This window comes from Peromyscus leucopus, chromosome 22 (genome assembly GCF_004664715.2).
Source record: "Peromyscus leucopus breed LL Stock chromosome 22, UCI_PerLeu_2.1, whole genome shotgun sequence".
Taxonomy (NCBI): Eukaryota; Metazoa; Chordata; class Mammalia; order Rodentia; family Cricetidae; genus Peromyscus; species Peromyscus leucopus.
Window position 1 is genome coordinate 16238577 of NC_051081.1, and position 24643 is coordinate 16263219.

The 24643-nt window shown below is 45.6% G+C and overlaps 1 protein-coding gene across 1 annotated transcript in view; it reads left to right on the forward strand.

Moving 5' to 3' along the window:
- Nucleotides 1-14298, forward strand: part of Fshr (follicle stimulating hormone receptor) — a 179618-nt gene extending 165320 nt beyond the window's left edge. The window contains exons 9-10 of the mRNA XM_037197963.1: nucleotides 6302-6487; nucleotides 10902-14298. Of these exons, the coding sequence (XP_037053858.1) occupies nucleotides 6302-6487; nucleotides 10902-12132 (1417 nt within the window). The 3' untranslated portion in view covers nucleotides 12133-14298. The remainder of the gene's footprint in view (nucleotides 1-6301; nucleotides 6488-10901) is intronic.
- The last annotated feature ends 10345 nt before the right edge of the window (nucleotides 14299-24643 follow it).

A 24643-nucleotide genomic window follows, 5' to 3' on the forward strand; every position in this document is an offset into this window, starting at 1 on the left:
CTTAGTAGCTTTTACAATCACATGTCTCTCTGCAGTTAAAAATCCCAAAGACAATATAATCCACCCTCTCTGTTTGATTCCCATCTTTATGTGGCTTATTTTTATATTACCTTTACTGCTTCTTTAAAGACTTTATTTTTCAAAACTACTTCTTTATACAACTGTCTATATTCATTTTATTCTCTCTTTCAAGCCTACATACGTTTTTTTTTTGTTTGTTTGTTTTTGTTTGTTTGTTTTTGTTTTTTCGAGACAGGGTTTCTCTGCATAGTTTTGCGCCTTTCCTGGAGCTAACTTGGTAGCCCAGGCCGGCCTCGAACTCACAGAGATCCGCCTGGCTCTGCCTCCCGAGTGCTGGGATTAAAGGCGTGTGCCACCACCGCCCGGCACCTACATACATTTTTACGCACACTGTAGACCATGTAAAGTCTTCTTCCATCTGAATCTGCCTTATTGTGAATCTATTGCTTTAAACTGCAGTGGTTAGTAATGAAGCAGCAGCCTTGGCTGACTCTGTCCATCTCAGCTTTTCAACATGGTGGAGATGATTCACCACCAGTTCTGGGAGCCATGCTGTCTGCCGACTCTGGGAGGCAGTGGGTCTATGCTTCTATGACAGCAGCATGTCGCCCAGAAACCAGCACTCAGCATACTTCGTGGCTTGGAGACACCTCTGTGTACCGTGATGGGAATCTGCCATGATGCAGGTCAAGCCCACACACTGCTGTGAACTTTCCATACTGTAGCTCACAGCTTGCCTGAGAGACAAAACTAGGAAGCTGTTTATAGCTCCGTTTTAGATTTTTTTTTTTAAGCTTTCTCTCAGGTTTTAGGTGGAAACTCTTGCCCCATCTTGGGAAGCCAAATGTAGTATGAAGGTTTCCCCAGTCCAGCCTGGCTCCATGGTCCCTCAGTCGCTTATAAAATAATCATTCAGAGGGTGGTATTAATTACCAATTGCATGGCCTATGGCAGGCTTCTCATAAACTAGCTCTTATAACTTAACCCATTTCTATAATCTATATTTTGCCACATGTTCCGTGGCTTTAACGGTCTGCTGGCATCTTGCTCCTTGGGCAACTGGCTGGTGTCTCCTTCCAGACTCTGCCTTTCTCTTCCTGTCTATCTGCATGTATTTCCTGCCTGCCTCTAAGCTGCCTTAGCCAATACAGCTTTATTTATTAACCAATCAGAGCAACACATATTCACAGCATACAGAAAGACATCCCATAGCAAATCATAGTCAGGAAGTGTGTGTGTGTGTGTATGTGTGTGTGTGTGTGTGTGTGTGTGTGTGTGTGTGTGTGTAGAAGAACAGGGCAAAAATGGGAATAGTAGTGTAGTTATGTCTCAAACAACACTGAACAAGACTTACTTACTTTGACCCTGCTGATAGAAATGTATATAAACTTACTTAAAACATTATGAGACTTTCTGAGTGATTTTGAACTTTGTAGGCAACAATGTGGCATTGTCTAAAGGTTAGTTAGACTCATGTGCTGCCACTGAATGCTGAGAGCTCTTTAACAGGACCTTACAGGACTCTACAGAACCAATTCAGAAGCTAATGGTGCTCTTAAAATCTGTGTCCAGAACTCAAGTAGCAACATTTTCATATTCTGTTCCCTCCAAGCCTCACAATTCAGTTCAGGTTCCAGGTAAGGGCAAATAGAAGGTTAATACAAAGACAGTTAAAGAGTTTGCAATCATCTTTAATCTACCAGCAACTACATTAGGTAACAGGATAGTATTCTTTGGAATATGAAAGTTTGTTTCATTGACTATCTAAAATTAATCTGATTTACATACATATTCCAAACTCAAGTAGGAAGGCAAAACTAAGAAAAAAAAACTTGTAGCTAGAGTTTTCCTGCCTTGCCCACAGTCAGGACAAATCTTTGTCACCCGCCAGTCCCACAGCCGCTCAGACCCAACCAAGTAAACATAGAGACTTATATTGCATACAAACTGTATGACCATGGGCAGGCTTCTTGCTAACTGTTCTTATAGCTTAAATTAATCCATTTCCATAAATCTATACCTTGCCACATGGCTTGTGGCTTACTGGTGTCTTCACATGCTGCTGGTCACGGCGGCGGCTGGCAGTGTTTCTCTTCCTCAGCCTTCCGCTTCCCAGAATTCTCCTCTCTCCTTGTCCCACCTACTTCCTGCCTGGCCACTGACCAATCAGTGTTTTATTTATTTATTGACCAATCAGAGCAATTTGACATACAGACCATCCCACAGCAAAAACTGGTCTTCAGTTTTGTATTGCCGGCTTTGGGGAAATGTCCTTAAACTAGCAGCCCAGTTTAAATTGTCCCTGATCAATTTTAATGCTTCCATCTTATTCCACGGACAGATCTTGGAACATAAAGAATAGGTCCCTGCACTTGCGCCTCTTCTACACTTGAGAGAAAAAGGAAGATCCCAAAGGAGGGGGTAGGAGTTTGAGAACAGAGCGCCTATGTCTGTAGCAGAGCTGTTCAAACGAGGGCTTGCCTAAAGAAAGGAAAAAATAACCGAAAGATCTCAGAGGGCACAGAAGCCGAAAAGCTCTAAAACAATGAGGAGAAATGGTGAGCAGGCCAGCGTAGCCGACTCATTAGCAGCAGAGTGAAGGCTCTTCAGTGGGCAACAGTTGATGCTCCAGACTTGCAATCTACAGGGACCCCTGATCTGAGAAATTATAATTCGAAGATGAAGACTAGAAAACATACCTGGAACCCCTGGATTTGTTCCTTCTGGTGATCACAATGACTGAGAAGTGTTAACAATTAGGTTTGTATACATGGCGTACCAAGAAGTCTTTCTAAGCTTGAATACAGGATCTGAAACACAGTCAAGAATGCCATCAAAATCTGTCTAAGACAAGTTGGAACATTCAACCTGCTGCAAGTGGAGCAGGGGTCTTTTGTTGTTGTTTGTTTGTTTGTTTGTTTTGAAAAATCAAAAGCTTAATTATTAGTGTCTAAAGCTTGACATTCTGATTGAGTGGGCATCCAAGCAGAGTCTGCAGTGAGGGGTGGTCTTAGGGAAGTAACGGGAATACAGTGTTGGACTCCCAAGGCTTGCCAGGCTCATGTACAGCTAAGGGAAGACAGAAAAGAACACTGTAGGTACTGAGTCCGTCGGTGTCCCAACAGGTAATGGTCAGGAGGACCTTGAAAATAAGAGAAGTTTCAGAGTTAAGAGGCAGATAATAGTACATATGGAGAAAATCATGAGGAAGATAACTCTAAATTTATATGGAGCTAAAAATAACCAAGAGTATAAAAGCATAAATTAGCAAAACAAGAAGCATTTAAATCCAGAATCACAACTGGAGACCGTAGCATCCTTCCCTCAGTGATGACAGAATTGGGGGCAGGAAGATCAGTAAGTATAGAGGATTTGAATTGGAATAAGAAAATTTGATTTAATTGACAAGAGGAAACACATAACATAGTTAAGTAGCCAGGTGGTGGTGGTATGTGCCTTTAATTCCAGCACACGAGAGGCAGAGGCAAGTGGATCTCTGTGAGTTCAAAGCCAGCCTGGTCTACAGAGTGAGTTCCAGGAGAGGCTCCAAAGTTACACTGAGAAACCTTGTCTCAAAAAAAAAAAAAAATCAAAGTTAAGTACTACCTAAAGGCAATTGCTGCTTCTACCTGACCATCTAATAGGGGATCGACAGCCTGGAGATCATTAGTAGTAGATAGCCACTTCTGATCCCAGGACTCAAAGAACAAGTGACAAATAGACTTCCTGTAGCCAAAGAACTAGAGAAAGTTAAAGAACTAGATCTTCAACTGATCTGCTCTGTAGTGTCTAGAAGTAATTCAGATGCTGCCTAAGACAAGAAGGAAAAGGAGGAGATGCTCTCTCGCCAGCCCCCAGGCTTCTCACCACAGTTAAGAAGGTGATGTGTGAAAAACAGACCTGGCAGAGGTCAGCCCTCCTGCCCTCCTGCCATGCTGAGCGGAGCACAGATAAGGGCATGGAATAGATCCGATATAAACCAGGCAGGGGACAGGCATAACACACCCAATGATTTGTCCTTTGTCATAAGAACCACAGGAACTTGTTGAAGCACTTGAGGTCATAATCTGTGCAGGCTTCTAAAATTTTTGTTCAAGTTATGGTGTGAAGATTGTACTGGAAAGAGAAGTAGATAGATGGTCCTGGAAGAAGTGTTATGGTCCATTTCATCTGACCACGCAGAGACTCTGGTGACCCTCACTGAAGTAACAAAAGCAAACTAAAAGCCAGTTGAAAAGATACACTGGTGTCCAAGGAAAGAAGAGGGGAGAATCAATAACTCCCAGGTTTCTGTCTGAATATCAGGGGAAGAAACACAGGGGAAACCTGCTGAAATGGGGAATAAGAGGAACACGTTTACAAGAAAAGTCCAGTTTTGATGCTCAGGCACATCATCAAAATCATGGGCTCCAATGGAGAAGGGGGTGTCTTGTTGGAGCTCTGAACCAGCATATGCATTTGGAAGTCATAGCCACATACCCGATAGTGTGAAACTGAGGGACGAGGGACACGTTTGGATAAATGCCAATGTTCAAATGACAGAAGAGGAATAAAATAAAATTAAAAAATCAGAAAGAAATTAAGGAGAACAGAGTGCAAAATAGAGCATTTCACAAGACAATTAAAGGGTCAAGGCGGTGGGAACCCCGAGGAGGCCTTGGTCAGCACTATTCCTATAAGAATGAAATGCTGGGCGGTGGTGGCGCACGCCTTTAATCCCAGCACTCGGGAGGCAGAGCCAGGTGGATCGCTGTGAGTTCGAGGCCAGCCTGGGCTACCAAGTGAGCTCCAGGAAAGGCGCAAAACTACGCAGAGAAACCCTGTCTCGAAAAAACCAAAAAAAAAAAAAAAAAAAAAGAATGAAGAGGCAGATTAGCGGTAACCGCAGCCGAGTGACATCACGTACAGACAGACGACCTAAGTTTGGCTGGGAGAGAGAGGTGACAAGGGAAGAGCAGTCAAGCAGGTCCCACTGGACACTGGGAAGCCATGGTAAACTGTTGAGCAAGAGAATGGTGCGGAAGGGAGGAGGGGATTTTGCGAGATCGCCATTTTCACCCGCCTGTGAGAACACACGGGGCAGCGAAGACATGTTCACACTCCGCGTTCTGCTGCTCTGAGCGTCTACTGCTCTGACTTACAGAGACAGTCAGCATTCAAAGATTCTTCTTCAAGTCCATCCAAGGGCCCCCTGGAGGTGCGGAAAGGAACCATCCAAGCCCTGCAGCCCCCATCGGGAGCACCCACTCACAACCAAGCCGTGGTCTCTACAGGGCCAAGATGATGTCATTTAAACCTCCTTGGCCTTACCAACTGGTGTTGGCATTGAAGGTTACGCTGCCAGGGTTGATACCAGAAGTGTACCCCCATCACTAGTGGGGCAGTCAGGAAGGACGGGTCTCAGGGGCTTCCAGGAATAGCAACCAGGTTAAGCAGTCTGCTGTACCAGCTCCCACCAAACCTCTGCCAGCTCACTCAGCCGGAGACACTCTTACCAAGCTGGCCCCTGCGTGAGCGTGTGCACGTGCGGACATGCATGTGTGTGATGTTTACTCCTAATAACTGCCAGGCGTTGAGTACTGCCTGTGTATTCCTTCACTGTGGATCGCTATGGTTTCTATCCTCTCACTTTACAGCTGAGGAAATTGAGGCACAGAAAATACGTAGTTTGACCAAGGTCACAGATCTAATAGGCACAGGGGCAAGCTATAGATGCACATAAGTCTGCCATGAAAGCCCAGCTCACGCCTCCTATCTACCTGCTGCCTGGACTTGAGGCTGAGGCTGAGCTTGCCAGACTCCTCTTCCCTGTGTGGCATGCTCCCTTCTCATCGTATTCTATGATTCAGGCCACAGATTCTAGCACAGTTCACCAGAGAGATTTTTATAGCTGCCCTCATGGTCTTATCTTGGACCATGATAATGGTCTTAATCTTGGTTGGACACAAATCAACTACAGAAGAGAGATGACTGATTCTACTCACCAGCCAGGATTAAGCCCAAACCAGCCAGGATGCACAGGTCTGTCCAGTTATCAGGGCAGCCCGTTAACTAAATCCTCCCATCAGGACCAATAGGACCAGGACTCCTCCTGTGCAAGCCAAACACCTTTTTAAGCTGAATATTGGCCTGGCCGAGGTGTGCTACTAAGCTGGCGTCTCCTTTCTCACCCATACAAAAATAAAACTCACCTTACTAGAATGTCCGCTAGCTTGTCTATTAACTGGAAGCAGAAAATCTTTGACCCAAGATGCTATATTTTTACCTTTTCTCCTTATAGAGACATCTCAAGGACAAAGGTCCAGTCCCTGCCCAGCCATGGCTTAGAAAATCTGAAGAAGCTGAAGGCCAGATCAACTTACAGCTTAAAGAAGCTCCCTAGTCTGGAAAAGTTTGTCACTCTCGTGGAGGCCAGCCTCACCTACCCTAGTCACTGCTGTGCCTTTGCAAACTGGAGACGGCAAACGTGAGTCCTTCCATGTCCATCCCTGAAGTCTGGCATAGGCCGTCCCGCCTCGGAGAACCTCTACAGACTGGTGATGTGAAAATCCACACACAGGGGGCGTTTCTGACTGAAGGGAGGCCTGAGGCATTTTCTGGATCAAAGAGTCAGTCTTGTGGAGGGCAAGAGTAGGCTGGGTTCTTGAGTTCTTTGAAAAATGATTGCAGAGAAAAGGCTGAGTCACATGGTGGAAAGACTACCAACTATTAAACAAGAAAGCATGAAAAACTTCCAGCATGGTCCCTGACTCATACTGATACTTAGCCCACCCCCATCCCCTTTGCTTTGTATCAACATTGATTTGTCTTTCCAGTGTCAAACTCTATACCTCATAAATGTCCTGTCCCATAAAATAAATAAATGCTCGGTCCTGCTGACATCAAAGTCTGCTGGGAAGGAGGGAAGCAAAAATGCCTTCCCGAAAGTGTGTGCACACCTGTAACATCTCGCAAGCACACTAAGCCCCTCAGATCCACTCCCAGACTTCAGCAACTCACAGAGAGCGCAAAAGTTGACCTTTACAGAGGCACACACGTGAAAGGGATAACCAAAACAGAGCGAGGACCCGGTGGTAACTCTTTTAAAGGTTGCAGTAATCATAGACAGGATCTGGAAAGGGGAGAGACATGGCAGTTTCGGAGAGAGAGTTCATACACTCCAGACATTAAAAGGGTCTATTGGAGGGAGGAAGTTACTGAATATCAGCTGTTCTCAGCCCTCTCATTTACCCCTGAACTTACCAATGGGAGCCGCTCCATGCAGTCTTACCCAGCTGAACAAGGCCTTTCCGGCGTCCTTCAGCAGTAGCCCAGCATCAGCACCGAGGCAGCACCCATGACAGGTTATTTTACTGTTTAATGCACTCTCGTCAGTTAGCCAGCCTTTGACATACACCAAGCTGCAGTAGCTAGTTCGGTTGCTCAAATCAAAAGAAAGGCAAGAAAAAGAGCATCAAGACAGTCCGCGCCCTACAATGCTTCCAAAGTAGTGGAAAGTACCTAGACCCACATGAGGGTCCAGCAGGAAGGGGGCTGTTCCTCAGAGTCAGTGAGTATCACTGGGAAACTATCCGGGTTTAGAGACATCACACAGATTGGCTCAACAGCTGGAGAATTTCTTCCCAACAGCTAGAGCTCTTAAGGGCCTTGGCCTAGGCAAATGGCTTGCCACTTTATATTCCAGACAAAAATTCTTCTAGCCAATTGTCTGCAAAGACGCTACAATAGAGCACCCTCAGGAGAAATCTCAAAGAATATTAAGGTCACCGTAAGAGTGGCCACTGGTATGCTCGATGGGCCTATGCCTGTGAACCATAAAATAGACTCTTAACTTTGTTGCTAAGTGACCTCTGACCTTGCCACCTCCTGGTTATGTGGACCAAACCTTAAGACTCTCTCAACCAGAAACCTCAAATTTGCCTTAGGTATTGCATGCCATCAAGCTTTCTCTGATCCCTCCAGGTCACTTGGTCTTTGTACCATCTGGGTCCCTGTTATAGCTTTCATCAAGGCCTGTGGAGTACACCAAAGATGTGGCCCACAGGTCTCTCACCATGTACCCAAATGCAGGTGTTTGGGGGTGTTTGTTTGTTTATTTATTTTTTTCACCCAACAGATTCACACACACCAACAAACACAAAATGACTGTGCTGTCTAGAAGATAATAGCAGAATTTCTTCCGAATATATTGTCATCTCATTACCTATCATGTGAACGGAGGTTTGGTAATAAGATTTGTCTTCTAAGCTGTTTGAAACTGTGCTTCTGGTCCTGGTTAAGAAATAATACCCACAATATAAATACAAGCCCCATGATGCCCCGGGGTTTGGGCTAACAGCCCTCCTGGACTCCTGTTGAAGTCCTGGGCCAACCACACCCCTTAATTGAGTCAGATATTTTCTATACTCATCTAGCTCTGTTTTGTTTCTCCTCTGTCCTTTGAGTTCCCTTGCATTTAGGCCATTTTCTTACAACTGTATTTGAAACTGGTGCACTGTGGCACACGCTTCCAGATACCCACACAGGCCTAGAGCCCACCATGAACCGGGTGAGCACCATCAGCTGGTCTTCACACTGCTGGCAGAACAGAGCACTCCCTGCCGCATACAATAGCACCTTCCATCCTTATTGCTAACATTGCAGAGTGAATCATCATTCTCAGCATGATTCCCTTCCGACAAAGGCAGAAACTGGGCCTCAGAGCCACTGAGTAACTGGATCAGCATTGACCAAATGAAGCTCCCAAACTTCAGCTCTGCCTGCTTCCAGAGCTCAGGCTCCAGGGTTTTCCCTGGTGCCATCCACTTAGCGTCTGTCCATCAGTGGCTGGTGTCCTCAAGTTCCACTTTTAAACCGTTGCTGTGCTAACTCCCCATTCCTTAGTCTACTGAGGATTCGCCAAGATACTGCAAGGCCACACTGATTTTCCTCAGCTCAGTCTCGGGCACTGGACACACAAGTTCTCATCCTGTGGAAGCACATGAGGGCTGCCGCTCCCCCAGCCGCCTGCCTCTTCTTGTTTCAACTGTTATCTCATAAGTACCTCGTGTCAGTGGGTGACTTCTGTTTCAAGAAAAGGAGAGCTCACTATTAAGTAGGTTGGTGGTAGCACCGGTGATTAGAATCCTCTTTACTAAAGCTAGTAACCCCAGGAAGAGGAGACTTTCTCTCCACAGTGATATCAGCTCCGATTCCACTGAGCCAGACTGCAATCCACAAGCACCAGAGAAGTTCCTTTCTGCCCCTAGGGTTGGGTTCCAACTAACCCAGAGACAGGATTCAAACTAAGCACCACAGAATGGCCCTCTTGTCTCCTCTACACCTATCCTGGAGCTCACCTCACTTCAGTTCACTGACTAAACGCAATGATTCCCTGGCTTCCCATTCCAGCCATTTTCAGTCATGTGTGTCAACTGTCCTCATTAGCGTAGCTAGGACAGATTTGAGAGATCTTTTCAGTGTCTAAAATAAAAGCTGACACTCCAAAAAGAAAAGAAGAAAGACAGAATCTCTAAGGTCAAGATAAACTGACTTCTGGCCACTTAGTTCATTTCCCAGTGAGAGACAAGAGTGGTTTTCTCCAGGCTGCCCTATCTCACTGGGGTGAGGGGAGAGCTCAGTCTACCGCACTGGACACACAAGCTCCCATCCTGTAGAAGCAAATGAGGGCTGCTCCTCCCCCAGCCACCTGCTTCTGCTGGGGGGGGGGGCTTTTGAGGGGCTTTGGTGCTCTTTCTCACTTCCCTGATGTCTGAGCTCATGTTAAATTTGAGAAAACGCTCTCATTTAACATTCCTGTGAACTCTCCCCTTGAGAAGGAAGGGAAGGAAGAGTAAAGATATATTTATGAAGAAAGAAGACGTATGTTTGATTTCTTTTTTCCATCAAGAATTCTCCCGTGTGAAAGAGTCACACTGGTTAAGCCTTTACATTACAGAAGTATCACTTCTGTCCACGCTAGAGTCTTAGTAGATACTTATGCATACACTTGTAGGTTGAATATTTACCACCCGGGTCTCATTCAATTCTTTCCGTAAGTGCCTCTATCCTGCTGACAAGGTGTCATAAATTGGGGCTTAAAAGAGAAAAAGAAAGAAAGAAAAAAGGAAAAAGAAAAGACAGGAAGTTTCCCTGAGAGGACTCATGGCTGCTGGGAGATGTCACAACCTGTGAACAAACGAGGCTCCTTTAAGACCTGCATTTGCTTGGCTGGCCGCCCCCAAGGGAACTATTTCATATGAGAGAACCAGGCTTAATCTGCAGGGCAAATGAATGCCTGAGACCTACTGTCACCTCTGGGGAGTGAGGTGATAAAGCGCAAGATCCTGGTAGCATTTCGGGAAAATTAGCTGGCCTCTCAATAGCCCGAGGACCCAAGAGCCAAAGGATGGGGCTGCCCAAGAATTAACTCCAGACTCTCATGCTCTGGTTCGTGCAGATAAAACTAGCAAAAAAGCTCTCATTCATGTCAGAGAACATAATCTCCCAGTGATTAGACTAGAGAAATAGGAGTGTGTCCGCCCAGGCAGGCTAGAAGATACCTGAATGGAGACAGGAAGGAAGGAAGTAGAGATAATATCAAGTCTGTAAATTATTTGCACTTAACAGCAAAGGTTAGCTAGTCCCAGGCGCCTTCCTCCCCACACTCAGGTTGTGGCCAGATGGTTTCCCCCGTGGGCTATCCAACTCTAGGAATATATATACACACACTGTTGTGCTCATTTACAGTAAGCAGCCTTAACCCATGAGTCAGCCTCAAGGGCAGACAAGATGTTGGAAAGTAAAACAATCTCAAGAAGATGCTGTACAAAGATGATAATATATTTGCCATTCTGTACCCAGGATGTTGATTCTGTTCCTTTTTGTATTTTTTTTTCTAGCTCTGAACTTCATCCAATTTGCAACAAATCTATTTTAAGGCAAGATACTGATTATGTGACTCAGGCTAGGGATCAGAGTGTCTCTGTGATAGATGATGAACCCAGTTATGGAAAAGAATCTGACATGATGTACAGTGAATTTGACTATGACTTATGTAATGAAGTTGTTGACGTGACCTGCTCCCCAAAGCCAGATGCCTTCAATCCATGTGAAGATATCATGGGGTACAACATCCTCAGAGTCTTGATATGGTTTATTAGCATCCTGGCCATCACTGGGAACATCACAGTGCTGGTGATCCTGACTACCAGCCAGTACAAATTCACCGTGCCCCGGTTCCTTATGTGTAACCTCGCCTTCGCTGACCTCTGCATTGGAATCTACTTGCTGCTCATAGCGTCAGTTGATATCCACACCAAGAGCCAGTACCACAATTACGCCATTGACTGGCAAACGGGGCCGGGCTGTGACGCCGCTGGCTTTTTCACTGTCTTTGCCAGTGAATTATCCGTCTACACGCTGACAGCCATCACCCTGGAAAGGTGGCATACCATCACTCACGCCATGCAACTGGAATGCAAGGTGCAGCTCCGCCATGCTGCCAGCGTCATGGTGATGGGCTGGATCTTTGCCTTTGCAGCCGCTCTCTTCCCCATCTTCGGAATCAGTAGCTACATGAAAGTGAGCATCTGCCTACCCATGGACATTGACAGGCCTTTGTCACAGCTCTATGTTATGGCCCTCCTTGTGCTCAATGTTCTGGCCTTTGTAGTCATCTGCGGCTGCTACACCCATATCTACCTCACAGTGAGGAACCCTAACGTTGTGTCCTCATCAAGCGACACCAAGATCGCCAAGCGCATGGCCACACTCATCTTCACCGACTTTCTCTGCATGGCCCCCATTTCTTTCTTTGCCATTTCTGCCTCACTCAAGGTGCCCCTCATCACTGTGTCCAAGGCCAAGATCCTCCTGGTTCTGTTCTACCCCATCAATTCCTGTGCCAATCCTTTCCTCTACGCCATCTTCACCAAGAACTTCCGCAGGGATTTCTTCATCCTGATGAGCAAGTTCGGCTGTTATGAAATGCAAGCCCAGATTTACAGGACCGAAACCTCATCCAATGCCCACAACTTCCACGCAAGGAAGGGCCACTGCCCCTCAGCTTCCAAAGCCACCAATAGCTCCAGTTACATGCTTGTCCGTCTAAGTCATTCAACCCGGAGCTAAAAAGGATTGTGAAAATGGACCATCACCTTGAATGACAATGAAAATGAGGAATAGGCCATGGAATGGCTGACAGTGTTTCTACACTTCACCTACCTATTCTTCCTGGCTGTGTGCACGGCAAATCGGTCAGGAAGTATATTCATCTCTCACGTGACTCATTTAAGAACTAAATTATTGGTAACAGCAATTAAAACAATACAGCAGCATGCTTGTTTTATGCTTCTGTTCGGTTTGTCTCAACTGATTTTTAAAATTCATGTTCAGTAGGCTGAGCAGGGATTTTTTTTTTTTTTTTTTGGAGCTTTACAAATGAGGAAAACAGACTCCAAGAGCTCAGTGACTTGTTTGAAACTGCCTGGTGTATGAGAGGCAGAGCCAGGATGGAGTAACCCAGCTCTGCAAGAATTTCCAAGAGAAATGTCACAACATCATGCAAATATTTATTGAGGGCCCATGACAGCTTTGTCATGGGTCAACATGTACAGACTCAGCTACATCTTCCAGAAACCCCTTCCGTGTGTGTTTTCAGTTAGGGTGGGCCACCCAGAGAATTCTTAGGAAAACATAACATCCAAAAAGTAAAATAAAATAAGCAACGGCTGTTGCTGTGATCAGCACGACATTGCTGTAGCTGATTCCACTCAAGGCTGCCAAGGCCACATGGTGGATGATCACTGTCCCTCCCCCTGGATCCTCCCTTGGGTTCTCTGAGTGAGTTCGGGGCCACTTGTGAGGTTTTAGTACCATGAAGAAGCACAAGACTTCTGTAGGATGCTTTATCACCAAGGTCGGAAGCAACCAGAATAGAAACGGGGCTCAGTTCGTCTCCCTGGGGTAACACCCTGTGTTTGCTGAGCATACGCTCATGATCTTTCCATTATGAGGACAGATGCCCTGAGGACACTGAGCTCCAACGTCAGATGAGAGGACAACAACGTCCTTACACATCCTGCTTAGCCAGCCTCCCAAACGTGGGAGAGACAATTCCCGGTAACAAATATTTACCACCTACACATATTTGCATTCATACATATGTATGATTGCTTCTGCTGCTCTGGCTGAACTCTAATGGAAAATACACCTATTATATGGCATGCATATAGATTACAATGTTAAGGACGCAGCAGCTTTGAAATCAGAGTTAAGATTTTATTCGGATTCTGTAATAAGTCGGGGCTCAAGGTTTTCAGGCTCGGCTTCTTCCTCTACAGATGCACCAGCTGTGTCTCTAACCTTTAGGCTGCCAGTGAGAAGGAAACGAGCCATTTTAAAATGCCTCGTGCTGTAGCAAGTTTAGCATACATTAGTTTGTGTCTTCCCGCTCAGACCAGTTCCTGGCCTAGTAACCAGCTCTCCTGGCCCTCAGTCTAGAATTCATTCTGTTACCCTCTAAGGTCGTGATGGAATTCGTTTCCTCTTCCACTGAAAGGATAAAAAAGGCAGGAAAAATCTTGAGCATTGGCAGGTAGCAACAGAGGAAGTCTCGGACACAGCGGAGCCAGCCTGTGAAGAAAGGCTTTTAATAGGGGTGGGAGAAAACACACACAGCAAACAAGCAGAGAGACCCTCTGGGGAAGAGAGAGGACACTCGGGAGCCTGGGGTCTGCTCTCTCTTTGGGCCTGGGGTTTTAAGGATCTTTGAGCGGTCTTCCTCCCTAATTTAGTGTTGGTTAGTTTGAAGCTAAAGACAGAGAGGCTGACAGGCCCACGACTTTGGAATAAGCATGTCCTGATCCAAGCTTGAACTTGTGAGACTGGTCCAGAGGCAGAGGACCCTACTGTCAGGAGAAAAATCCTACCAGGCCTTTGTTTCCCATTAGGAATATGATGAAGAAGCTGGAAGTCTGCCATCTTTATTGTCTATTAGTAGGCCCCCTTTTCCTATTTGTCTGCCTATCAGGGGATCTGTCTAACCCCTAGACCCTCAGGTCCATTATACTACATCAATACTGAAAAATGAACATGTTACCCACACATGTTCTCAGAAATAAGCCCACTGAATAACTAGATGATACAGAACCACCACAAATTCCTCCAGGTGGTGCCAGGGCTGGTCCACAAAGCTCTGAGCACCATGAATAGCTGGTTAGGGGTTAGGGTGACCTCTAAGGATTAAAAACTGTGCTGTCCTTGTGAGGTCACTGCCTGGAGCTGGTTCCCTGGCTGCCTTCTTGTGCCCAGGAAGGAAGGGGCTTGCTGCCCGCCCAATCAGGTCATCTCTCCCGTCTCCTCCCTTCCTCTCCCCTCCCCTCCTTCCCTCCCTCCTCCCCTCCCCTCCTTTCCTTCCCTCCCTCCTCCCCTCTCCTCCCCTCCCCTCCTCTCGGCTCCCCTCCTCTCCTCCTCCCCTACCATCCTCTCCTCTCCCCTCCCCTCCCCTCCTCTCTTCTCCTTTCCTTTTCCCTCCCCTTCCCACCCTCCCCTCTCCTCTCCTCTCCCCTTCCTCCTATGGATTCTCCCATTAACAATCTGGTCTTTCTCTTAAGGCCAGCTGAATATGGTCCTTTAGGATTTCCCAGTTTAGATTAATGGTGTGAAATACCCCTGTTTCTCCCTCCTTCCTGGGCTCTACCCCTGCAAAAGGCAATTGTTGGTTTTCCTCTCAATTCTTTTTCAATTAGGTTTGTTTTTCCTACTGCCTAAACCTCTGAGCCAGAAGTAGGGGGTGGAGGGTTAATACTTCCAATCCCTGAGTGTCCAGCCTCCCTGTGTTGAGTTTTCAGTCTCTGGTGCCCTGCCTAGTGGCATGGGGGCTGGGGACGACATTGCCCTGTCTGGGTTTTCATAAATGTCTTTCTGAAGTTCAAACCTCCAGCTTGAGAATCAAGTGCGTCCCTTTGACTCAGGAAGCAAGTATCAGGCATTGGGGCAGGCTGGAGGTCTGTAAAGTGAAACAACCTGTGTCTTTTCCTACCACGGTTGTAGATAACATTCCATAGCCAAACCCTAGATTTGTCCTTGGGGCTGTTTTATTCTGCCTTGTTTCTTGCTAAAAACCATTCTCTTGCACATAGATGTGCTATAACATTTGAAAAAGGAATAAACATTGTCCCTTAAAAATAAATGTTTGCCAAAGAGCAAGAGGGGAAAGAATTGTCTTTCTCACTGTGGAGGACCCTCAGAGCTCTGCAAACTGACTGTGGCACAGTGTTTGGAGAAATTTGAAAGACGTCTTAAAAGAGAATTTCTTCTTCTCAGGGATCTGCTTGGGAGAACCCTCCCCTTTGGCCTCAGCTCCTCGGCTAACTAAGATGGTGCTGACTTGATGGTCTGAGCTGCCTGTTTGGGGTGGTGACCTTACGGTTTGGCCTTCTCACGGGTATACGGGGAGCCCCTACTGTCTCCCTGACTGCCATATCACCAGGGGAGCCTTGGAGCTTTGCCTGCCCATGGTGGGGGTCTACTAGGGAAAGCTGCCCCAGAGCTTCCTGGGACAGGGATAGTTCAGTGGGGATGAGCCAGCAGGCTGAGGGATGGAGCTGAACCCCGGTATTAGAGAGGCAAAGCGAGCTGCACCCCGGCTCCACAGCTGCCCCCCCAACCCCTACATGCAAGAATGCCCTGGCAAACATTGTAAAAGTTGTTCCTAAATGCATTAACAAAGACATTCCATTGGAGCAGGACAAAAACGCAAGTCATCTCCATCCTTCGGCCATGGCACTATTTCAATATAGTGTGAGTGGGAAATGAAAAGATAAAATAGCATTGCTTGCAAATATTTTAGAGCATGAAGAAAGAGAGAAGGGGGAGAGGAGGTGGAGGGGAGGGGGCAAAAAGAGAGAAAGGAAGCGGATGGAAGAGAAGAAAGGAGGGAGGAAGGGAGGAAGACAGGCATCCGCTTTGAAAACTGAGTCTGCACCAGTGAGATGATGCAGAAGACAAAGTCCGTGTGAAGCCCTCCAGTTTCCCCTCACCTCCATGTTTGAGACACAGCTACACTAATATGTTCCCATTTTCACTATTATATTAAACACCACACACACACACACACACACACACACACACACACAATCATCATTGTCATCATTATCATCCACATAATATTTAAAAATCAAATGCAACTTTCCATAAGTCTTCCAACATATATGTGCCTAGACCTTTGCTGTCTGAGACAGCAGCCACTAGCCTGCATGTCACTACACCACCCTTAAAATGTGGCCAGCCTGAATTAAGATGACTGGAAACTATAACGCACACTCTGCATTACAAGGACGCAAACAAATGAGAGAGAGAGAGAGAGAGAGAGAGAGAGAGAGAGAGAGAGAGAGAGAGAGAGAGAGAGAAACAATAGTTTAATAATTCTTATATTGGTTACATTGCTTGGATGTATTGGGACAAATCAAGCACAATTAAAAATTAATTCCGGCTATTTTTACATTTTTATGGTGGCTTCTATAAAATTTAAATTGCACATGTGGTTTGCTTTCAAGTTCTGTGGGAGAGCTGATCTAAAGCCCTAAGAAAGTGCGGTGCTTTCCTCATCCCCCCCCCACTGCGTCCCCCCTCTCCGCCCGCCACCCCCCTCCAACCCTCCACACTGCCACCCAGCACACCAGTTCGTCACACTGCTGGGTTGTCCCAGCGCCATCGACAATCATTATTCTTCCTTGTTTGTGGCCAGAGGCAGTGTATTTCTGAATTTAGAATCAAAAGTGAAAGCTGAATTATAAATACGATCGAGGGGTAATCACCTCACGGCATGGCTGCTAATGATACCTTGGTCTAAGACTTGCTCTGACAGGCACGAAGACCGTCAGAGGTAAACACACAGCAGGAGGAGCTCCAAAGATGCTGCGCTCCAAAGATGCTCCGCCCCCCACTGTCACCACAGCACTTGATGCCAAGAGATGGGACAGCTCTTAAATAAGCCAACATATTTGGGGGTCACTAAACTCAGTCCTTCTAAACCCTTTAGACAAGTCTCAAGGGAAAGAGACGTGGCCTACACTTTCTGCATGTCAACAGAACAGGTTAGAACCCAGCTCACCCATTCCTCTGCTGAGAGTGTTCAGGCAGCCCTTCGGAAGCTCTGCCCCTGGGGTTGGGGTTCAGTCCCAGGAACGGGCCTGGAACACACACACACACAACCTAGAGGAGTTTCAAATGGGGCTGAGAGCATAGCTCATGGAGCTGGATTCAGTCTAATTCCACAGAAGAATTTCGCCATCTGGGGGCGGGTCCTCGCAGAGTCTCCGTCGTGCATGCATCCTTACAGAGCCTGCTAGGTTTCAGAGTGACTCAGGAAACCATACCTTTTACCTTTTCTTCTTTTAAAAGCTTTTTGAAATAGGGCTGGGATTGTAGCTCAATCACAAAGTTCTTGAACAGCATGTCTGAGAGTCTGGCTTCAATCTAACACCACAAAAAAGAGTTGGGGAGGAGGGAGAGGAGGAATCGCAAAATAATAAACTACAAGTTTGCTTTGGTTCATTGTTTTGAGGTTTTATTTTGATTCTTCAATGCCATGAAGAGGACTAGTTGCTTCCAGAGACTTCTTAACATCCCCACATGCCTGGGGTTGCTATTTGAAATATGACACAACTGGTACAGCCCAGGCGCCAACCTCTGCCGACAGATACTGACCATGAACCTTCGATTTGGCATCCTGGCACACAACAGATCCAACTCTGCATGCTTCATTGCAGCCTGAAACTTACCATGGGACTGTTCATATGTCTTCAAATGCTAACCCCCTTAAACTCCCTCAGTCCCATCATGGCAGGCCTCTATTTCCCCTCTCCCTGTCCTTTCTCCTTCAGATACTCCCTTCGCGAACACCAGGAAGGAGGCAGACATGGTAGGAGCCATCGCGGAGAGAAGCAGTTAGAGACTAGGCAACCACAGAAGCTTGTACAGGGCAGGCAAAGAGGGAGCTGAGGCGCTGGAGTTTACCTCGCCACTCCCAGCAATGATAAGGAGAGGAAACAGATGGCGATGTTTCACCAAGAGTGTGCTGAAAGAGGGAACCCTTCAGACCCCTGTTCCAGTGGGAAGAGAAAAAAAAATATAGAAAAAGAAACGTTTTCCCCCGTATTTAGTTTTTATGCGTAACCATAAACTTAGCTCTGCAATCCAGCTGACGAGGAGTCGGTAAAATCTGAAGCCAGAGAGCTGCAGTGAGAGCATATTGATGACCATAGACTTTGCTGAGCAGATGTGCTCTCCTGGGCTGTGGGCTGTAGACGGGAGGGTCCAGGTGCATGCTGGTCAGGACGCTCAGCACTGTTCATAGTCGGCAGCAGTGAGCTTCTTGTCACACTTACTGTTCCGGGACCCAGGGGTGCTCCATGGCTTCCATAATGCTTGTGCCTTTCCCAAAGACCACATGCTTGCCACCCAACCATTCAGCCTCAGCAGTTCACACTGAAAACTGGGAACTGTTCATGTTTGGCCCATCACTTGCCATGGACAAGATACTAGGAACTGTACACTCAGGATGAAGTTCTCATCCTCAAAATTCGCCCCACAGATGGACTTAACCACTAGTGGGTGCCATTATGGCAGGTGAAGTCACCCCCAGGGCACATGAATCCTGGATAATTAGGTAAGTAGGGGAACCCTTGTAACCAAATCCTTTCTCCCAATTGCCTGAAGCAGCAACATTGCCTGCTCTCTGGGAAATTGTCTATAAACAGCTCAAAGGACATATGGCCTTAGGGGCTCATTGACAGTGAAATCTAAAAACACAGTGAGGTTGACCATGGCTGCCAGCAAGCTGCGACAGAGGACAGCAGAACCTTCACAGCCACCAGCGGAAATCTTGCATTGCCCAGAAGCCATAGCTCTTGCCACACATGATACCTGCTTTATTTGGCTTGACATCACACCGTATTCATTAGAACGTTAGAAGAGAATGTTGCCTCTGATGATCTCAAGCCTTTGGGTTCACAAAGTTTACACCTAACACTGTTAATGAAGCCAAGAACTCGAGATTAGATAGGTCACGGGCCCTAGGGGAAAACCTACAACTATTATTCTGATAAATGAACATAGCAATAAAAGACTCGTGATGAGACATCACTGTACCCGTAGATCAGTGCATCCCTCAGCCCTCATCAGAGGGGCTTCCTCTTGCAGTAGATGGCCATTAACACAAAGACTCACACCTGGGTGAGTGCAGAGAGTAAGACTTTGGAGCACTCATTCCTGTATGGGATGTCCTTATCAAACCTCTCACATCAAGGCTCTGAGGTCTTTGTGAGAGAGGAAGTGGAAGGATGATAAGAGCCAGAGATAATAGATGATTTTAAGGAAGCCATTTTCTAGACAGAGCAGGGCAGATGCACCTATTAACTCACAGATACCATGATGAGCTCAAGCCAAACAAAAGCCCAGCATAGAAGAGGGGAAGTGGACATAAAATTCCCACCCCTGATCAAGAGACTATTCATAAATGATAGCCCCTGGGAGAAGAAAAATCCCTTTTCTTTAATTAAGAGACCCTGAGTATATCAGCCACACTCCAGTGCAGGCTCCGTGCTCAGAAGAAGTTGGCCATGTACAGTGTCCTTTGTTTGCTTGTTTGTGTGTTTGATTTTTATTTTTGTTTTAAAGAGAGAGAATGAAAATGAACTTGGGTGGGTATGGAGTGAGGAGGACCTGGGAGGGTATGGGGGATGGGAAAGAATATGATTTTAAAAAATATATATGAAGTTCCCAGAAAATAAATAGACAATAAAAATAAAATTTTAAAGGCACATGCTTCATCATAGGAAGGGATACTTGAGAGAAGAGACAAACACATAGTGCTTTATTTGGTTAAGATATAAACTAGTCCATTCTAGATCCTTCCATCCTTGAGCTCTGTCATCCCAAGAGTGCAGGCATGTCCTCCCTCCTTGCATCAAGGTTGCTGCAGCAGGTCCATATGCCAGTCAGGATCTTTCTATAAATCTCTTTTCAAAAGGGAAACAAAATCTCTCTAGAGACCCTAAGGGAGCGCGATTTCCCACACAGTATCCAAGATTGATACCCTGGCTGCAAAGGATATGTCAAAATAAGCCCCTGCACCATATAGCCTCCATCATGGCAAGAAGGCTCTCCAGCCAGGAAGGTGGAAAGGGGGTGTGGATTAGGGTAATGGATGGATCCTCATCCTCCAACCTGGATCATCTCAAATCCTCTCTCATGAGGTGAAGCCAGTGAGGTTCAAGGTCAAGGCACCAAAGCTTCACACCTCTCATGTCCTGCTGTCCCCTCCAGTTCCACTGTCCTGTGTTAGTTTGTTCCATCCCCCCACGAACAAACCCTAGAATATAATCACTTGAGGCAGATATTGCTCAAGAAACTTCCTGTGTGAGACAAAAGGAAAAGGGGAAAGATATAAATGGAAAATGAAGTAATGAGTACAAGAAGCTGTTTAAAAAAAGACTAGGAGAGGAAGAGGCAAGGCCTGAGGAGTGGAGAGAGAGAATGAACGGGCAAATCAAAGAAGGGGCGGTGTGGAAGGAAGCCGACTCTTAGTTCTGTTCCTCTGACCCAGTACTTCTTCATCTCAGTCTTAAGAAAACTCTGTCAACTTGCTGCAGGGTGGCCAGGATTGAAAGAGTTCAGCCCCACTTCACAGAAAGGCATAAGGACAGTGATGCTCCAGGTTCCCCTCTCATACCATGGAGTGGGTCTCCAGGAGGAAAGGGTGGGTAATGGGGAAATATTGCTGAAGGTCTTCAAAGCCTCCTCACCTCAGATACTGCAGAGCCTGATCAGTCCTGTTCACGGCCCAAGATCTTAACCATATTCTCTATTCCCCCCACAACAGCAGGGGCCACAGCCTAAGCATTCTGTTCTCCAGCAGATGGGCCTCATGATGCACTGATCCCAAAGTCTGTGAGAGTATTCCTCTATTCCCTCTTGCTTCCTCTTCTTGTTTTATTTACAGCACAGAATCCACTGAATCTTGAAACATTTCTCACAAACACACACAAAAAGAATATCATTAAAGATCATCTTATTTTTAGTGATATTCGCTACATAATAAGATGCAAAGAACATTTCCAGCTTGGCATTTGGAAAGCTTTCAGGCAGTCTTCCCCCCACGTATCATTAGCTGGGGTCATTTAAACCACCAGGTATTAATGTGTTGCATAAAAATGTTGTTTGGCCAAGGAAGATTTGCCATTGTTTCCCAAGCAGTATGGGCTTCTCATCTCCCGAGAATGGACCTACCAGGCAGCTTTGCTCCTTTTATTAAAATTTGGAAGCTGAGAGAATGCCAAGGCCAAGGGCAGGGAGGGTTCCTAGGAAGACTTTGGGTACCCCCAAAATCCTTGCTTTGTGCATTTGCCAAGTCAGAAGGCATTGTATCCCTGGGATTGGATGAGTCATTACCTTCTGGCCTTGCAGCTCAAGCTGGAGGAGGGACTTGAGCAGTGTGAAGAGTGTGCCCAGCAGCACGCACTGCACAGCCCAGCTTCCCTTTCTGCTACGTGCAGTTGTGGAAGAAAAGCTATGGAGACCAAGGAATTATTTATCCAAAAACTTCATTTAAAAATGAGAAAATGAAGAGAAAGAGGCTTGTCAAATTCAGCTATATTCCAGCTACAGCCCTTCCCTCAGAAGTCCCTCCTTAAGCCAAGGAACTTTGCAGCATGAACACCCACAGGCATGCGTAAGTGACTCCACACTTGAGAAGAGCCAGCTTCGGAGTGGAGAGATGGCCCAGCCTCAGCTCACTTGATGCTCATGCAGAAGACCTGGGTTCTGTTCTAGCACTGAATTTACAACGGTCCTTAACTAAAGTTCCAGGGAAACTAGTCTGGTCTCTTCAGGCATAGCACATGCACACAGTACACCTTCACACATGCAGGCAAAACACTCATGCACATAAAATAAAAATAATAAGTATTTTTTAGAAAGAACAAAAACCAACTTCTCTGAACTGAGGGAATTGGCCTTTCAAACTAACTATTCATGTTGACTAAGTATCAAGGGCAATTTTAAAACAGCTGTAAGAATTCACGGTCCTCCCCTTCCATTTGTGATGATTTACTGGTTTTGTTTACTGAAAAGTCAGGTGCCCTGACCTTGGAGAGAGCTAAAAGGAGGTATACAGTGCCCAATTCTACCTCCTTGGTCACAAGTGCCTGTAAGTCTCCCTGAGGCAACCACAAACCCTCCACATCCAAATAGATTTTGGCCATCCCTTCTACACAGAAAAGATGCAAGTAACATATAAAGGCAGACTTATTAGAATAACACCTGACATCTCAGTGGCAACTCTAAAAGCCAGAAGGGCCTGGGAAGATGTGCTGCAGATTCTAAGAGACCAGAGACGCCAGCCCCGACTACGATACCCAGCAAAACTTTCAGTCACAATAGATGGAGAAAGATGTTCCATGATAAAATCAAATTTAAGAATTTCTGTGAACTGAAGTTCTCAGAAAGAAAGCTATAACTCATTAAATAGTCTACAAGCCTGATTGACTGAACTGAGCTTCTGTGATTAGGGAGAGATGGGATACCACAGACTCAGAGCCAAGTTATCAGGCTATCTCTAGCTACATAAATAGGCATTTATTGACCACCTCTATGTGATATAAAATCATTGTGCCTATAAGGTAAATTCATTTGCAATATACAAATAGGACCCTAACTTCCACCAACAGAAAAGCTAAGAATGTCATTGGAGAGCATCTGAAGCCTGCAGCAGAGATTGCTCTGCTTTGCTGTATCCATCTATCTGATATTTTCAGAAAGGTATCAGGATTTACAATGTTCTTTGCTCTTTAAAAACTCTATGAAACCATTACCACATTGGAATGCAGTATTTGGGGGTACACTAAATTTGTGTTCCTGGGCCATGGTAACAGAGACTACTAAGAATTACTAAGGTGACAGTGACTTTTTGCCTCATCCATTGAAAAGCATAAGAGATAACTGAGTGAAAGAAGGGATGAGGAGAGAAATGAAAGAAAGGGGGAGAAGGTAAAATGAAGAAAAAGTAATACGAAAGACACCATGAAGAGCAGCCTTCTGTTTAAGAAGTGGGAGCCCACAGTCCAGGACAGGGAAGCAGGTAGGCTAACTGCAAATCTTCTCTTTCTCCTCCCCTCCAGATCCAAGCTCCAGACTTGCCCCAACTCCGTAACAGAATACCTGCTGCGGCCTCTCCCCACTCTCTCCTCCACCCTCCACAGGATCATACAGATGTTCTCCGCCAACCACCCTCCCCACTCATCCCGTGACCCCAGTCCCCAACTCCAGCAAGCCTTCCCTAGGAATTCTCCAGCAAGCTGCCAGGGAAAAAAGCAGGCCAGCAAAACAGGTAGGCTAGCTTCAGCTCTTCACGCTCCCTCCTCTCTTCCAAGGTTTACCACCGGAGTACAAGACATAGCAGGGGGAATCTCAGGCATTGAAGACAAGATTTTAAAAAATGGATGCCTCAGTTAAAGAAAATGATAAATCTAAATAAAGAAAAAATTCAGGCACAAAACATTCAGGAAATCTGGGATACCAGGATAAACCCAAATCTAAGAACAATAGGATAAAGGATGAAGAAGAAACCCAGGTCAAAGATGTGGAAAATATTTTCATAGATGAAAATTTCAATAGTCTTAAGAAGGATACAAGAAGCTCACAGAACATCAAATAAGCTGGACCAGAAGAGATAGTCCCCTTGGCTCATAATAATGAAAACACTAAATGTACAAAACAAAGAAAGATGTTTAAAACCGTAAAAAAAAAAAAAAAAAAAATAGACAAAGTAATATATAAAGGCAGACTTATAATAACACCTGACTTCTCAATGGAGATTCTAAAAGCCTGGAAAGATGTTCTGTAGATTCTAAGAGACCAGAAATGCTAGCCCAGACTGCTGTACCCAGCAAAACTTTCAGTCACAATAGATAGATGGAGAAAGACATCCCATGATAAAAATCAAATTTAAGCAATAACTATCTACAAAATCAGCCTTATAGAAGGTACTAGAAGGAAAACTCCCACCTAAAAAGGTTAACTATACCAGTGAAAACACAAGTAATAAATAATCCCTGATCAACAAACCAAAAGAAGAGAAATGCACACACACATACACACACACACACACACACACACACACACACACACACACACACACACACACACCAGTGAAATAAAAGATATCAACAATCATTGGTCACTGATATGTCTCAGTATCAGTTTCAATTCCTCCAATAAAAAGACAGACTAACAGAATAAATACCCAAAAAAAGGATCCATTCTTCTGCTTCATCCAAGAAACACACCTCAACATCAAGGATAGACATCACCTCAATATAAAAGGATGGAAAAAAGATATTCCAAGCAAATGGACCTAAAAGCAAGCTGTTGTAGCTATTTTAATATCTGACAAAATAGACTTCATATCAAAACTAATTAGAACAGATAGAGAAAGACACAAACTCATTAAAGAGAAATATCCACCAAGAGTACATTGCAATTCTTAACATCTATGCAACAAAAGCAAGGGCACCGAACTTTGTCAAAGAAACACTGCTACAGCTTGAATCACATATTGACTCTCTCACACTGATAGTGG